The 18,100-nt window shown below is 38.7% G+C and overlaps 1 protein-coding gene across 3 annotated transcripts in view; it reads left to right on the forward strand.

Annotated features, from left to right (window-relative positions):
- LOC145502465 (spatacsin-like) overlaps positions 1–18,100 on the forward strand; it is a 54,602-nt gene that overhangs the window by 24,266 nt on the left and 12,236 nt on the right. For 2 of the 3 annotated variants that reach the window (XM_081481794.1, XM_081481797.1), the window contains exons 18-35: positions 1–109; positions 473–579; positions 884–1,029; positions 1,635–1,805; positions 2,324–2,393; positions 2,769–2,934; positions 3,049–3,269; positions 5,176–5,284; positions 5,583–5,742; positions 10,567–10,728; positions 11,336–11,582; positions 12,026–12,174; positions 12,663–12,750; positions 13,329–13,361; positions 14,550–14,665; positions 15,163–15,270; positions 15,714–15,900; positions 16,424–16,638. The exon at positions 1–109 is cut by the window's left edge and continues 143 nt beyond it. In XM_081481794.1, coding sequence (XP_081337920.1) covers positions 1–109; positions 473–579; positions 884–1,029; positions 1,635–1,805; positions 2,324–2,393; positions 2,769–2,934; positions 3,049–3,269; positions 5,176–5,284; positions 5,583–5,742; positions 10,567–10,728; positions 11,336–11,582; positions 12,026–12,174; positions 12,663–12,750; positions 13,329–13,361; positions 14,550–14,665; positions 15,163–15,270; positions 15,714–15,900; positions 16,424–16,638 — 2,564 coding nt within the window. The remainder of the gene's footprint in view (positions 110–472; positions 580–883; positions 1,030–1,634; positions 1,806–2,323; positions 2,394–2,768; positions 2,935–3,048; positions 3,270–5,175; positions 5,285–5,582; positions 5,743–10,566; positions 10,729–11,335; positions 11,583–12,025; positions 12,175–12,662; positions 12,751–13,328; positions 13,362–14,549; positions 14,666–15,162; positions 15,271–15,713; positions 15,901–16,423; positions 16,639–18,100) is intronic. The other variant, XM_081481800.1, reaches the window with a different exon arrangement.

An 18,100-nucleotide genomic window follows, 5' to 3' on the forward strand; every position in this document is an offset into this window, starting at 1 on the left:
ATACAGAAGGATGTATTGTATCAATTTTCCAATTTCATCAGAGTTTCATTGACTACTGTATAAGACTAAGGCTTGTCAACCTCTTGTACCACTACTTGGACTTCTACAGGTTAGTACAAACATATTTCATTAATGTAACTGTAGTTAGAGGGAGGCAGATTGTAGGGAGAAGACAGCATGAAGGATTAAGTCAACTATTCACAACAAACATTTTGGAATGTTATGAGGCATCACTTGTGTCAAATCTAGAAGGACACAGCCAGTTTCTCCTGCAACTATTAAAGCTGTTGTTGAGCATCACAATCAGGCTTAGTGGAAAAGAGGAAATTGTGATCAGAGGATGTTGAAATTACTTTCATGTATCAGTGACTCCAAAGTGGTGGCAAAAAGAAGATAAACATTTCATGACACCATTTTTCCTATACTAATATTTTGACTATTCTTACTAATATTTTGATCTTATCATTATCAGGCTATGTGAATCTGTACAGGGTGTGAAAGAACTCAGATTGGATTTGAATAGACCTCATTGGGTTGACATGCTGATTAAGTGTCGACTCCTTGGACGTAACTGCAAAGGTACATACATTGTATTTTTGTCAAAATTAATGCTCTTTTCATTTTAGTTTTGCCATAGATATTTCATACTTTATTAGGTACACATATTCCTATCAAGTGTTACTTGTATTTTCTTTGTCATATGCTGCAGTTGTAATGTAAAGCTGTTCATTTAAAGGAGTAGGTTTTGGTTAAAAATTTTGGCAAAGAAACACCAAGAAACCAAAGCAGCTCCCTATAATTGTATTTAATGTTGCAGTAGTGATTTTAACATGTAAAAGTGAATTGTCATAGTTTATAGAGAACTATGATTCTCTCCATTTAGATCCTGATGCTGTTTTCCAAGCCAGTCTGGCCATGGCTGGGTATATGTTAAGCATGGAGTCTCCAACAGTCACTAACATTCTGAAAGCTGGACACCCAGTAATAGCCTTAAGTAGTCTTCTGTATGGACCAACCACAGTTAATCAGGTAGAAAAATGCATTTTACGATACTGTTGTATACAAAACCGTCCCATAACTTACATGTCTTCAGCCAAGGGTTTATGATAGTTAGTCCAGAAAAAGCCACCACACCCCCATGCATCAACTACCCATTGTGACTGAATGTCTGTTCATTAATTTAGGGCTGGCAGGAGAGTATCAAAAACATATGGCTCTCCTTTCTGGTTGATAGACCTCAAGAGCTTGCTGTGATTTATATTGACACCATGACCTCAAGCCAAAATTAATATTATTCCATCTAGCCTTGTCACAAGTGCAAACATCTTGCTACTGATGTTTGAGACCTTCACATATTTATTTCAAGGCATGCATTTGAGATAAACACCTTTTTTGGCTAAATTAATGATACAAGTCAGTGGGAAACTGACATGTTTTTCTTGGGGCTTTCTAGTTTTCCTCCATCCACATATAATCTCCACATAACTCTCCACATTCCCAGCTCAGTTTGATATGGAGCCTCTCCCTTGAATGACAATTCCAGTTTATTTATTATTTATACATAAAGAATTTTAAATGTTATTTTAAAATTCTTTTTCTGTTTATTTATGTAAATTATTTCTGAATCATCTCAGGCCATCATCTCATCTGAATCACAGCCCAGAATCCCAGTTTGGCAAGTGGAAGACCAACTTATGCATGAATCTCTCATGAATTTCCCCAAAGTGCACTCAGCTTTGTTTCCTACAACATCTGGTTCTTGTGGCATTGAGCGTCAGGATGTCTCTGTTTACAGACTTCTACAGGTGTGCAATTGGAGTGTTAATTGTTTAAACTGAATGCAGGGTTCATCTTGCTAACCAAGTGAATGATAAATTGTATCACTGTAAATCCTGAGACCCTTGGAATTGTTGATTTTTGTAGAGCTGTAGAGATTCAGTACAGCCTCCAAATTCAACATGCAAACTACATGCAGCCAAATGTCTTGCAGTTGTGAAGTACACCAAGTGGCTGCAAAGACGTACAAACAATAAAAACATTAAAAAAATAATACCTCAAAGTACATATTTCACCCTTCATAGCCAAGCAAAACAACTGGAAACAAGTGTCCTCACAAAAGCATTTGCATACCATTTAAAAGAATATGCTCTTCAACTTTGCATCACAAATAAAACATGTAGAGGCAAATCTGGCATGTCTCAGTTTATGATATGTCTATCAGCATGGTGTCATACATAACTACTGTTTCAAATGACTTGATTATGCAAAACCTTAACATCTCACATAACTTGTAACTCTCCAATTACCTTTATTAATTTTAAAGGGAAACTCGCCATTTGAAATTTCTAGACTATTTGGATGGCAGCCAACAAATGACCTTGCTCCCAAGGGAGGTAAGATCCTTTTTCAATGATTAGTACTTTTCTAATATGGTAATGCAGTTTATTAACTTTTGAAAAGTTCAGCCTTTCTTGTCACAAGAACCAGAAACAAACTTTGATTCTGTGTGCACATCTGAAAGTTCAATCCAGTCACACTTGGACAGTATACCCTTTCAGTGCATTAAAGTTCTTGCGATACCTTGAGAAGATTGATGCTATCTCCTGTCCTGTTTTCAGTAGAAAGGATGACTTTTCATTGATGAAATTTATATATGCAAGAATACTGCTTAGCTTTGCTTCTACTAGACCAAAGCTGTATCGCTAAACTTGTGATGAATGTGCCAGAATACAGTATTGATTTTACTTTCCATTATTTTTGTTTTTCAGACACATCTTTTGATATGCCACATTTTTCTAATGACCTGTTAGTTTCCCAACATGGACATGTTGAGAAGTTGACATTTTCATATTACCTTCGCCATGGGAGACCCTCATTTGCTTTCGTATCTTTTATTGGCGAGAAGCTGAAAGATGCTACCATGTCCAAAGCTAAGTGAGTCAAAAGATTAAAATTCAGATTAAATCTAACTGTTGTTTATCTTCCATCTTGATGCTGTGTCACATGTTTATACTTTTATGATTATAATTATTTTGTGTATCATTGCAGAATACAACAAGCAGCATTGAAGGCATATAGAGTTGCTGTGCAGCATTTGACAAATCCTTCAGTGTGTGCTGCATGTGTGGCATTCATGGAAATGCTTGGGCTGGACAGCACCCCTCTTAGAGTAGACATACAAGCTGCTGATAGACTGTTGGCACATGCAGGATTGGAAGATCTCCTAGGAGATGATGCCAAGGAAGGCAATACAATGGAAGATACTATTGGTAACTGCGTTGCTCTGGCATTTAAGTTGTATTTCTGTTAGGACCAACCACTTCAAACTGAAAGTGTTGTCAACCTTTTTAAGCAATATCGCTTCAGGATTATTACTTCTCCAACGCATTAATAATCCATCAAATTTAAACAAAGGAGATCATGACCATGACAGTGTTTGGATATCTGATGTAAGATTTTTTATTTTATTCCTCCATTTGTTTCTTCATATTTTTTAATTAGTTGCGATTGAAAAGAGAATTGCAAACACCTCTAAGGTCGTCAAAAATGCCTTGCCTGTTCCAGGCTCTTGGTAGTTTGGGATGAGTGAAAACAAGCGAGAGAAAAAACAAGGGAGGACTAAGCCGAGGAACGGCAAGAGAGCCTGTAAGACTTTCTTTAACGACCCTCTTCTGGTATAGCAGGAACTGCTATACCCTCTGATTGGTTGATTTTGACAGTATTGAGTACTTTCAACACCCCGTTGGTTCCCTCATTTATTGTCAATCAGAAAGATGGTCAGTGCGGTCTTTCTTGGACGACTGTCTGCAAGATATCCCCAATACTCAAGCGATAAAGAAGGAACAAGAATTTTTTGTGTTGTAAATCTTGCTTGTGGGAAAGACGTTTCATTTTTCAGCTCTTCACCAGGGGTCCACGACTGGCTAAGACTGCGATGAAATCAGAAATGTGAATGAAGCCAAACAATAGCTTACAATGACATGTACAGCACGCAAAACAATCAACAGACTTTCGCGTAAACAGCTACATTTGAATCACGTGGTGCCAGAATGAGCAAAGGACGAAAAATCCTACACATCGAGCTCGAGAGACATAACCTCGATCAGAAAATGGCAAGAAACATAAGAAAGTCTCTAGGCAAGCATATAGCTTTCTCAAAGTAAAGCTATGCCATTTCCGAAGAAAAACTGCACAAGGACAAATAAAGCTAAATATGATATCCGTGACAAAAAGCACCATGACCTAAACAGTTCTAATTAAACAGCCGTGCCCGTCACAATATAGAATGCAAGCATGCTCTCAGAAAATGTCATATTTTGTCCATGGAGAGCAAATACATGGAGACTTAAAAGCCTATCTTGCAATAGAAATGAGCCTAAACAATGCATAAGCTAAGCACATAGCAAATTACAGAGGTGCCACACTTGGCGAAGTGACATGCAGATAACAGCGGGCAGACCTATGACCTCTAAAAATTAGCTATAGCACAATCTAACGGCTCAACTCTACTTAAAATTCCTCCTAATAATTTCAGAACATAAAGTGCCCTTTATAAAGGCAAGTGAAGCAAAGAAAAGTTGAGAGACTGAAAAGAAAACGGCAAATGTACAAATGTCACAAACTGCAGGAGTCGTGTAGGCCCAATAGAAAACATGCAGGCAATAGGAGAACGTTTCCAGCTAATTGCATTGACAAGTTGACATTTTTACTTTTCGACACCTCATTAAACCAATGGTGGTCAGAAGAGGGTCATTAAATATTTTCTTACAGGCTCTCTCCCTTCCCTTCTGGCATTGTCCTCATCATTTTTTCTCTTGCCCCCTTTTTTTTTTTTTTTTTTTTCACTCGTCCACTACTACCGAGAACCTGGAACAGGCTAAAAATACCCTGTTGGGCATCATGTTTTCATACCTCATCTCAGTGTTTGGAAATGTGGTCAAACATGACAGCCAATTAGGAATTCAATGAACCAAATCAACCAAACATGAACATAATAATTCATTTTCACCTGCGCTCAGTATAGGGAAGAATACAATACAATGCAATGCAATGCAATGCAATGCAATGCAATGCAATTTGAATTTGATACTGAATTCATCATAGTCTATTGCCCTGTATAGATCTATTAGAAAAAATAATAATGAAAACAATTTATCTTATATATCTTATGTATAGCTTCTGAGCTTCTGGCATGTGCTGGAAAAAGCAACCAAAAGCCCGAGAGACTTCTCATTGCTCTGAAAAGAGCAACAAGGAACTTCATCAGTAAGGAGTGTTTGGACAAGTAAGTTAGTTCTAATTTCTGTCTCACTTGAGGGAACAAACATTTTTGAAGACACTGATGGCACAGAAATAAGTGTAAGCATCATGCAGTCAACTTGAAAAAACTTTTACCTCAGTGCCTATTTTGTTCCTTTTCATGAGAGGAAGTGGTGAGGCCCTGGTATTGTTTTATGACATTCTCTTTAGCCTTTGCTTAATTTTTTTTCACTGGTATACCCAGCCTTCAAGGATACTCTTCTACTTTGTACTTACCTATATTAATTAGCCATTTGTAATTCACCTTTTTTTTTTTAATTTAGGACATCATTTGAAGCAGGGCAGCACTGGAATCTTGTAGTTTTATTCTGTCGCATCCATAAGATGGAATTCCCAGTGACATTCCTACAGGATTGTGCAAGGGCAGACAAGTGGCTCCCTTTTGTTTGTCATGCACAAGCATGTCAATTTCCAAAGGAGCAGGTAATGTATGTTGTAATGTACTAAACAGATGAATGGTTGAGGACAATGGAATGAAATAAATGGGCTTGTATTCACACCAGAGGCTGTTGCGTCATAAGTAAAAAATAAATAAAATCATAAAGATAAAAAAAAATTAGTTTAGCTGGTTGACTTAAAAACCCCTCTGTTGTGCATGAAGGGCAGCGGCAAATTTGTGCCACAAATGAGGAGGTATCTCTACTTCAGTCAAAGCCATACATTTACAGCACCCATTGTCCTCTTTGTTCAGCTGGAAAGACATCTCACCTTTGATTAGATGGGCACACCATGTACAGGAAATGCTAAGGCAGCCCTAACTGCCTGCAATATGGTCCTCATTTAGCAGAATTAAGGGGCATATAATTCATGCTAGGCTACCATATAGTCTCCCAGCTATCCCATAATAATGCCTATAACACCCGTGTGGGTCCATTTACCCATGTAAACCCTTGAATACCCTTGCAAACCCTTGCATACCCTTGCAAACCCCTGTATACCCTTGTAAACCCTTGTAATCCCTTGTAAACCCTTGTATACCCTTGTAAACCCTTCTGATCCCTTGTAATCCCTTCTATACCTATGTAAACCCTTGCAATCCCTTGTAATCCCTTGTATACCCTTGTAATCCCTTGTATACCCCTGTAAACCCTTGTATACCTCTGTAAACCCCTTTATACCCTTGTAAACCCTCACAAACCCATGTTAACCCTTGTATACCCTTATGATCCCTTGTGATCCCTTGTATACCCCTCTAAACCCTTGTTTACCCCTGTAAACCCTTGTATACCCCTATAAACCCTTGTATACCCTTGTATACCCCTGTAAACCCTTGTATACCCTTGTAAACCCCTGTATACCCTTGTAAACCCTTGTGATCCCTTGTATACCCTTGTAAACCCCTGTTAACCCTTGTATACCCTTGTCTGGATTTCAAGTCCGGCGCCCTAACCACTCAGCCACGCTGCCTTAAATAAATTAGTTGGGTTTCATACGCAATGTTTTTGCATTTTTTAGGCGAACAGAGGGGTATACAAGGGTTTACAGGGATTTACATAGCTATACAAGGGCATACAAGGGTTTACTGGAGAATACAAGGGCTTACAGTGGTTTTCAAGGGTATACAAGGGTTTGCGAAGGTATACAAGGGATTACAAGGGATTCCAAGGGTTTACAAGGGTATACAAGGGATTACAAGGGTATAGAAGGGTTTACAAAGGTGTACAAGGGATTACAAGGGTTTACAAGGGTTTACAGGGGTATACAGGGGTATACAAGGGTATAAAGGGGTTTACATGGTTATATAAGGGTATACAGGGGTTTACATGATTGTATAGGGGTACACAGGGGTATACAAGGGTATGCAAAGGTATGCAAGGGCATACAGGGGTTTATAAGAGTGTACTGGGGTATACAATGGTATAAAGGGGTTTACAAGGGTGTACAGGGGTATACAAGGAGGTGAGTAATTAATGTAAGACTACGTATAATGTCCCGAGAATATGGCTGTAGCTCTAGTATACCCCTGTAAACCCTTTGTATACCCCCTGTAAACCTTTGTTTACCCTTGTATACCCCTGTAAACCCTTGTACATCCCAGTAAACCCTTGTATACCCTTGTAAACCCTTCTACACCCCTGTAAACCCTTGCATACCCCTTTAAACCTTTGTTTACCATTCTATACTCCTGTAAACCCTTGTATACCCTTGTAAACCCTTGTATACCCCTGTAAACCCCTGTAAACCCTTGCATACCCCTGTAAACCCATGTAAACCTTTGTTTACCCTTCTATACCCCTGTAAACTCCTGTATACTCTTGTACACCCCTGTAAATCCCTGTATACCCCTGTAAACTCTTGTATACTCTTGTACACCCCTGCAAACCATTGTATACCCCTGTAAACCCCTGTATACCCATGTAAACCCTCGTACACACCTGTAAACCCCTGTATACCCTTGCAAACCCTTGTATACCCCTGTAAACCCTTCTATACTCCTGTAAACCTTTGTATACCCTGGTATACCCCTGCAAACCTTTGTACACCCCTGTATACCCCTGTAAACCCTTGTATACCTCTGTAAACCCTGGTATACTCTTGTTATACAAGGGTATACAAACGTATACAAAGGAATACAGGGGTTTTCAGGGATATACAAGGGTTTACAGGGGTTCACAGGGGTATACAAGGGTTTGCAGGGGTATACAGGGTTTCACAGGGGTACACAAAGGTTTACAGGGGTATACAAGGGTACACAATGGTTTACAGGGGTATACAAGGGTTTGCAGGGGTATACAGGGTTTCACAGGGGTACACAAAGGTTTACAGGGATATACAAGGGTACACAATGGTTTACAGGGGTATAAAGGGATTTAGAGGGGTATAGAAGGGTTTACAGGGGTATACAAGGGTATACAAGGGTTTATAGGTGTATACAGAGATTTACAAGGGTATACAAGGGTTCACAAGGGTATACAAGAGTATACAAGGGTTTACAGCGGTATACAGGGGTTTACAGGGGTATAGAAGGGTTTTAAGGGGTATACAGGGGTTTACAGCGGTATACAAGGGTTTGCATGGGTATACAGGGATTTATAGGGGTAAACAAGGGTTTACAGGGGTTTACAGAGTTTCACAAAAGTATACAAGGGTTTACAGGCATATACAAAGGTATACATTGTTTACAGGGGTATAAATGGGTTTGCAGGGGTATACAAAGGTATACAAGGTTTACAGGGGTATACAGGGGTTTACAGGGGTATACAAGGGTTTATAGGGGTATACAGGGATTTATAGGGGTATACAAGGGTTTACAGAGGTATACAGAGATTTAGAGGGGTATACATGGGTTTACAGAGGTATACAAGGGTTTACAGGGGTATACAAGGGGTTACAGGGGTTTACAGGAGTGTAAAGGGATTTACAGGGGTATACAAGAGTTTACATGGGTTATACAAGGGGTATACAAAGGTTTACAGGGGTATACAAGAGGTTACAGGGGTATACAAGGGGTTACAGGGGTATACAGAGGTTTACAGGGGTATACAAGGGGTTACAGGGGTATACAGGGGTTTACAGGGGTATACAAGTTTATACAAGGTTAAACTCATCGCAAATAGATGAGCTTGGGAACTGGTGCCTTAAAGGTTAGCGGGGTGCCAAAGCCATAAGCCGCTAGGAGGTATCCATGGCAACCCTGGAAAGCAGGAACCACCCAATGAGCGTCCGCTAACCGGCACCGTCACACTGAAAGAAATTCAGTGGAATCTACTTACCTGGGGAATACTTACCCTGACCAAGAACAAAACGGGAGGGAGGAGAGGGTGCAAGAATCCGCAATGATTCGCAAGCAAAGCAGTGCAACTGATCCGCAACAATCAGCAGAATACACTACAACAATATTATGCAATGAACCATAAACCCCTGCAAAACCCCTGAAGGCCGCCCCCCAGGTCACGTACTCCCAAACACAGAAACCGCTGGCTGCATAAGCTCATATTTAACTTGCCTAAATGATATTAGCTGGATGGGCACACTAGCTGGCTGCATTAGCTCGAGTTTAACCTTGCCTAAATGATATTTAGCCACATTTAAACTCATCGCAAATAGATGAGCTTGGGAACTGGTGCCTTAAAGGTTAGCGGGGTGCCAAAGCCATAAGCCGCTAGGAGGTATCCATGGCAACCCTGGAAAGCAGGAACCACCCAGATGAAACCCTTCTCCTGGTGCTTGGAGAAAGGAGGGACCCGGGGACAGGGTGACATGGTACCTCCGATCCTACAAGTTTATACAAGGGTAAATGGGGGTGTACAAGGGTTTACAGGGGTACACAAGGGTAAAAAAAGGTTTACATGGATTTACAGGGGTATACAAGGCATTACAGGAGTTTACAGGGGTATACAAGGGGTATACAAGAGTTTACATGGGTATACACGGGTATACAAGGGTTTACAGGGGTATACAAGGGTAAAGAAAGGTTTACATGGATTTACAGGGGTATACAAGGGGTTACAGGGGTATACAAGGGATATACGAGAGTTTACATGGGTATACAGGGGTATACAGGGGTGTACAAGGGTTTACAGAGGTATACAAGGGTATACAGGGGTATACAAGGGGTTACAGGGGTATACAGGGGTGCACAAGGGTTTACACAGGTATACAAGGGTTTACAGGGGTATACAAGGGGTTACAGGGGTATACAGGGGTGCACAAGGGTTTACACAGGTATACAAGGGTTTACAGGGGTATACAAGGGGTTACAGGGGTATACAAGGGGTTACAGGGGTTTACAGGGGTATATAAGGGTTTACAGGGGTATACAGGGGTGCACAAGGATTTACAGGGGTATACAAGGGTAAACAAAGGTTTACAGGGGCATACAAGGGTTTACAGGGGTATACAAGGGTTAACAAAGGTTTACAGGAGTATACAAGGGTTTACAGGGGTATACTAGAGCTACAGCCATATTCTCGGGACATTATACGTAGTCTTACATAAAGTACTAACCTATAAGGGTATACAAAGGTATACAGAGGTTTGCAAGGGTTTACAAGGGTGTACAAGGGTATACAAGGGTTTGCAGGCCTTCATTGGTTAGCATTATTATGGGATATCTGGATGACTATATGGCTGGGAGACTATATGGTAACCTACCATGAATTATATACCAATTAGATTACTCAGGATGAGATGTTCAGCTGAAATTCAGGACCTTTTTACAATTAAACGTGTTTTGCTCATTTGCATGACTCCTGCATCCCAGTTCTTGTTATAACTTCTCTAATATTTTTGTTGCTATACTTTCAGGTGGTGTATGTCATTGAGCATGACTTCTCAAATGCTTATATCCAGGAACATTTGCAATTAGCATTTGACAATGTCCAGGTGATTAAGGTTGAAAATCCATCAAGTGATGAACTCACCAAGAAGCGAATGCGGAAAAGGAAGCTTGTTAGGACAGGAGAACAAGTAAGTTTGTTTCTTAGTTTGTCATGTTTTTACCACTAACTGGTAGAATGCCACTGTATGTCAAGTCTGACTAGTTCATAGGAAAATCAGAGACTCTGCCTCTTTCCTTTTCTTTCCACCCCTACCTCTTACCTTAGATTTCAAATTTGTATGAAATGTTGTACAAATTCTCTGTTGGGAAGTGTCTATTACATTCTATAATCCTTTAATATAAAAATTTGCTTTCTCACTGAGTGATAAGGTAAGTTTATCTAGGGATATGTTAACAGTGGCGCCCAGGCATGGTGCTCAAGTACGATTCTGGCTGGGCACTGATTTGAACATGCCTTTTTTCCAAGTAACCACACCAGAATTTGGGCTCAGTGCCTGTGCCTGGGTACAAAGTAATTGGGCACTAAATGGTACTTGGGTACTTAGAGTACCCAGTGTCTGAATGCAACACTATTTTGTGCAAGTGCCTAGGCACCAGTGCTCAGGCACCAAGTGTGGACACAGCATAAGAGCTATTGAATGTTGAGGAGTATGTTTTGTAACTACCAGGACTAGTACAGTGCAGGTTGTAAAGTTTGATATTACTGATAGTACATGAGTTTGGCCTACCTTTCAGGCGGTAACACCTTCTAGGGATGTCCGTGCCCAGTTCTACTCTCGCATGGGTCTTGTTGCAACCACAACTGCACAGTCTTCTCAAAGTATAAAGGAAGAGCCAGCTCCTCATCCATCATGTAGCAGTAGTGCTGAAGATGAACAAAGCTCTAAAGAAAGAGCAAACCATGGCAGTGACAGGGAATCTAATAGCAATAAAACAGAACACGAGACTGATAATAGGCCAACAATAACTGTTGACTGCCCAGGTACTGATTTCCCATTTTCTCTAAGGCATCAATCTCTGATCTGTCTTTGTTGGGTAGGTCATGCAATATTAAGGCTTGGCTATACTTGATCTTTATTAAGTCAGAGACGTGGTAATCCAGACCATAATGAACTGCTTTCCATTGACAAGTATGATGTTTCATATTAAGTGTTTCTTTGTAATTTAGTCATATTCAAGTGCTTATGAAGTTGTAATATTTGGCTTCATATTGGAACCATTCACTAGAAAGAAGCACATGTTCTAAAACAGGCAAGCAATTGAACCAACTTAATGATAGAAGTCTTTCAACTCTCAGTTAATGTCTGGACACCCTTATTTTATTAAGTGCTGTCCATGATTAGTTTGTGTGATTAACAACTAAATCCATTGGCACATAAGAAAAGACTTCATATACTTTTACTCACTTGATTCTCTGTTTTTCAGAAGTGCTTCTTGATGCTGAAGAGGTACATCACAATCTGTTTGACATTCTGTTCAAATGCCAATCAGTTGAGGTCCCCTGGAGGCACTTACTGGCACATTCAATAACACTTCACAGGTCGCTCCTGTCAGTACTGGCCGCTTGTTTCCAGGTAAGTCATGGGTGCATAATGGGGCCTTGCAAGACCTGCTGTTTTCTTGATGATTTAAGTTAATGCTCAGGCAAGGAAAAATGCACAGTCCATTCCATTCATAGGGGTTAGAGGAATCAGATAGTTAAGGTCAGGGTCAGCTGGGCAAGATCCCTTTTTTAACAATATTTCTCAGAATCAATATTTGAAATATTATTATTAATATCTATTAAAGGGCTTTCAATTGAAAGTGCTTACTGGAGTATCGGTACTTACTAGAAAATAAACCATTAGTTAAGATAATTAAATTCATTGAAACAGAGTCACCTTTACTGGAGAGGAAATACTCATTGGAACAGGGGAAAACATGAATTTGTGCATAGAATAAGTTGAAAGCTTGCATTTAACTTGTATTTGCCCCAGCAGTCCATACTCTTCTTATTGATATCCTGGAAAAAGGTATGTGTACTTGAAGTGTTGTGTTAGCTAAGGTAATTATTGCCTTTTAGGATGCCAAGCTGCTAGATTGCTTATGTGCCTGGCTGTGCTCAACAGTGAGCCCCTCTGTAGTGGAACCTGCTGTAACAACTATCTCAGGTAAAGAGGTTTGAGTTTTTATTGTTCATGGTCAAATGGTTTTACATGACGTGGTGTATGTCCATGTAGTGGCTATCCTGTCTTGGAGAGTTTGTATGTATTGAACAGAATTATTTTATACTTTTTGTCGGATGTTGTTTTCTATGTGTATAAAACAAACATCTTTTAGTTTCTAAGCTAACGTTTGTGTTAAAAAAATGCACTACTTTCACTGTGAGATTTTGGCAATCATCAATGAAAGGTATCTCATGGTCATCGACTTGTTACTATAAAGGCACATCATGTTAACTGGAAAATAGTCAGAGAGTGGTGTTGTACTTCTTAAGCAGTCCAAGCAAAATTGGCAGTAAACAAGTTTTCCTTTTACAACTTCTGCCCCATTCTATGTACAACAATTATTATCCTTGTACAGCTGTATTGTAAAGGATTTGAGGCACAGTATAAAGAAACTAGCTCTTATATATCTATCTAATTAGCTCATTATAAATTCCAACCTCAGACTGTTGAGAAGCCAACTATTAGGGTTTTTTGTTATTAATCACTAATATATTATTTATTAACACTCTATTAATTAACAGGAAGTCATCAACGAGAGTCTTGGGATATACAAAGTATGATTCCTTTTTCTTCAATACATATTTGCACAACTGTCAACATGTTCTTTATTCAGTCAAAGACATCAGTTACCGGTGCAGGTTGCTCGGTATATTTAACTAATAACTAAAGATTTTAAACTAACTCATTAGAAATCTGTTTAAAGCTTCAATCAGTATTATTGTATGATTGATCATCTTCACATCATGCACAGTACCCATTATATTATCTTACGGATATTTCTTTCTACTGCTAATACTCCTACTAATTCAATCCATTATTTAGGTGGTTTCTTCACTGTTAGGCTAGGTTTTTATTTCAAGTCTTTTTTTATTATTTATTTATTATAACTTATTTGTCCTACAACAGAAAATTACAATTTTTTTTTTTTAAGAAAGCTTACACTAAATTGGTGATGCAAGGAGACCTTGAAGAACCAAGAACGCTTTTACTATTAGGTGTTAAGGCCTCCTAAACTTACAGAGTCATCTAACATAGTATCACTTTTTTCAAAAGTCTCCTTGAGAATGAAAAATGCACTGGAGTTTTTCATTAGAGAACAGTACCTCCACTGGCGTGTGTAGCACTAGCTGACAGCGGCAGAGTTTGACATAAGTAGGCCTGGAAAATGCTGAGTGGCCTTGCACATGATAGCAATTCTTTTAGTTTGGCTAATTTAGAATACACTCACCAAAGCATTTTCACAACAACCCAGAACAAGAAAAAGCAGAGAAAAAACAAGAAGAATGAACTTTGTAAAAGTAGTACATAAAACACCACTACATCTTAGCCATTCACTGCACTCGGTCCTTAAGCCCTGGTGAAATGGGAAATGTTTGGCCACCATTCAAACAAGATCAATTATTGTTTGGTGACCAAACATTTTCCTGTTTGGACACTTGTACACCTGGACACCTGTTTGACCTTTTTTTTTTATAAAATTTGAATGTCGATAGCATTTGATCACACAGTGTAAAACATTTTGTTCAGTTGGATGGTGATCAAACATGTTTCATACTGTTTGGCCATGTGTGGTGACCACACAATGTTTGATTGAGTATTGTCACCAAACATTTCCCATTTAGATGGGGCTTTAGGTCATGAGCTTGAGTCACTCTTTTAAGCCTGTACTGTTGGTCAGATAAATTCCCATGTATCATTTTTTTTTTTTTTACTCAAGGAAGCTGTGTTCTATCTTTAAACAGAGCTTCAGTGGCATCAGTGGACGAAGGAGGACCTCACAGCACTCATCTTAGCAATAGTTGATAAGAGAGAGAAACTTGCACACACTCTGGCCAAAGCATTTTACATTTTTGATCCAGTGAGTCTGTTCATTTTGAAATGTACCCCCAACACTGTATTTATGCATTACTTGAAGTCTTATCAACTTAAAGTCAGATGACCTGTTGCATTAAATTGCACATGGAAAGTGCAAAATATACCTTTAAGCGAGTTTGGGTCTGAATGGCTAACATACCTTTTATGGGCTTCAGCAGCAAATCAAGCAAGCTCTGCTTGGATTTTGCTTTCTTACATGTAGTTCTAAGATGGCAAGTTTTCCACTTCAATAGAAAAATATGCCTCAAGAAAAAAGATTGATAACAGAGTTTTAAACGCTTAATTTATGTTTCCCTCTCCATTCAGAGGAAAATAGGCAATCTTTTCTGGGTACTCTGGAATTAAAGATGCTCTGTCTTAGTAGCAGCATTGATCCAGTGGCTGGAAATGCTATAGAACTAAGGGTTGTAAAAAGATGGCATAAATTACAATTGTTTACCATGCTAGTAACCCTCTTGCTTATATTATCCCTTCCCACAGGCCAGTCCTCTGGTTAAATTTTTTCATTTCCATGAAACATTTCTGGTGCATTCTGATTATGATGCTTGCAAGGAATATTTGATTGCCTTCAAGTTATCTTACAACAAGGTATGTGAAAGAGAAGTGTTTCTTTCTGAAAACTTATGTTGCCATGTAGATGCACAGCCAAATGCATGCAACATTTCAAACCAACATATTGCAACTTTGAAAACATGATTGATCATTGCAGTTATATACACAACTTAAGCAGCTGTGAAATTAAAGCCTGAAAAAAGTTAGGCTTAATGGGATTTGAAGGTCCCACGACCTCTGCGATATTGGTGCAGTGCTCTGCCAAGTGAGCTATCAAGCCAACTGGCAGCTGGTTACATTATGAATTCATAACATACCACTGACAGGCCATGGCCAGTCGCAGTTCAAATATATGATCTTTCATATATTCACTTGCGTATTGCAACATCCTTGCACACAGCACGTTGCACTTGTTTGGTCACTCTCTTAAACCATCTGAAATTTTACAACTTGTTTATCTCTATCAATTACATTGTCAGCTGGCCATGAAGGTGGCTGTAGACAAGCACGTGGATGTGCTCAAGATTGGGACATTAGAGTGGCTGGAAGAACTAACAAGTCAAGTCACAAAACAAATGCTTACACATTGTGAGAGTGCCCACCAACAACACCATCTTTTAGCAATTTTGGCACGAACTATGTTTGGAAGAAACTTTTTGTGTAATGGTATGTAGAATGAATGACAATCACACTGTAATAGCTACTGAGTTGAGTTAACAAAGGTTATAAATTTACATGTATCAGACAAAGACATGATAACATACATATAGCTATCAATAGCAGCGACAAACAGCATCTGTGTTAAGTGTAGTTCTCAAGGTAGACAGAGCATTTGCATGTGGACAGAGCATGTTATATAGTGTTTTTCAACGACTTTCAAAGCACTCTGTTGTGTCTTATTTTGCTATTGCATTTAGTCAGCTCTGAAGCTGGCAAAAAGAGCATGATGTACTGTAGCCATTTCTGTACTGGGGAAGAGAAAACATGCTCACAATTCTAACCAAACCCAAGCAGGTGTGACTTGCATACTGTCTTCCTGCTCTTGGCACCAGTGGTAGTTGTCATGATAATATCATGGTTGATTCACTGTGCTATTAAATAATGTTTAAGGTCTAGTGATTAGTTAGCATTTGGTAGATGTCACTGCTTTCGATGGTTTTGGTTTTAAACTGTTTCTATTCTTGTTTAGTGCCTGATTATCATGAACTGCATGAAGTGAGCACGGTTCTTCATGGCACAGACACCGACATGAGACTTGAAGTAATGCTGGAGAAGGGAAGTGAAGACAGCCAAGTTGAGAAGGAAAGGGTGCTGCTCTCATTGCTTAACACTAAACACTTTACAGAGGCTCGAAAGTTTGCTGAATTGGTGAAACTGTCTGGTGATCACATTATACGGAAAGAGGTGAGTAGAAATTGCACAACTGAGCAGAATACAACTGCAACATCAACAAAACAACAGTGTGAACAGTTTTGACATTACATGATCTACTGATGAAGGGTACGTCAGAACATCTGGAATTATATTTGACTTTTTTGTCTCTTTTAGTATACTCAACTATCAACAACAACAGTAGTAATGTTATTACTTATGATTAATAAGAGTTCTAGTTTTGACAGATAGATTACTGAACAAAAGGAATAAAAAAAAATGTTATTTATGATGTCAGGTAAAAGACAAAATTAAAAACGTAACTCTAGACCTCATCTGAAAATTAGGGCAACCCTTTGTGATAAGAGGCTAGTCCAAGTCAGGTGATGGTTTACAGAAAAGCTCTGCAAAAAGCTCATTAGCTTAAATATTATAAGAATACTGACTCCAGGTCATATTGCTTATGTAGAAAATACCAAATGTTGTTTCATAATTGATTGTTGGTACATGTACTTCCCATACAATACAATACAATACAATACAATACAATACAATACAATACAATACAATACAATACAATACAATACAATACAATACAATACAATACAATACAGTGCAATGCAATGCAATGTAATGCAATGCAATGCATACAGTACCCTTTATTTCACCTCAAATTTAAAATAGCAAAATTGCTAATATCTTCGAGAAAATGAATAAATGAATAAATAAAAATTAATAAGATGGATATGGAATAATAAAATAAGTCTATAAAATTACAATATGTACAATTACGTAATTAATGCAGTGGCATCAAACCATTTACAACTATCTTCAGAAGGGATAGCAGTCGGTGTCAAATTCTAAATTACGAATAGTTGATTTGAAAGCTGCAACTGTTGGTAGTGACCAGGTGGTATTGGGGAGGGAGGTCCATAGTTTACTTCCATGGTAAGATAGAGAGTGCAGGCCGTATCTAGTGGCATTAACATGAGGGATAACAAGAGAATGTCTACCACTAGTACATAGATTTACTGTATGCTGTGGGTTTTATAACTAAACATATTGGTATTATATTCCAGGGCCAGCCCATTAAGAGATTTATATACTAATATGAGGATATAATGTACACGCCAATTAAATAATGCTGGTTGTCCCACACGATTAAGTAATTGCATATAATTACTGTCGTTGTCATTGAAAATGAAATGTAGGCTGCATTCAATAATTTCCCATATGTTTTGTGGAGAATGCACTGCAGATAAAGACAACATTGAACCCTGGGATTTTCATGATGTTAAAGTACATTGTATTACGGCTCATATAACTGTCTGCACTAGATACTCACCTCTAAATCTCAGTTTGACCACCAGCACAATAACACACACAACTCCTTGTTGCAGCAATGTTTTGTTATGTTTCCTGACACGATTATTAGTAAGAGTGTACTGTGGGTGAAAATGTTTTTGCTCCTCCAAAGTTTTCTTGGTGAAAATCT

The sequence above is a fragment of the Orbicella franksi genome, chromosome 1, assembly GCF_964199315.1.
Source record: "Orbicella franksi chromosome 1, jaOrbFran1.1, whole genome shotgun sequence".
Classification (NCBI taxonomy): domain Eukaryota; kingdom Metazoa; phylum Cnidaria; class Anthozoa; order Scleractinia; family Merulinidae; genus Orbicella; species Orbicella franksi.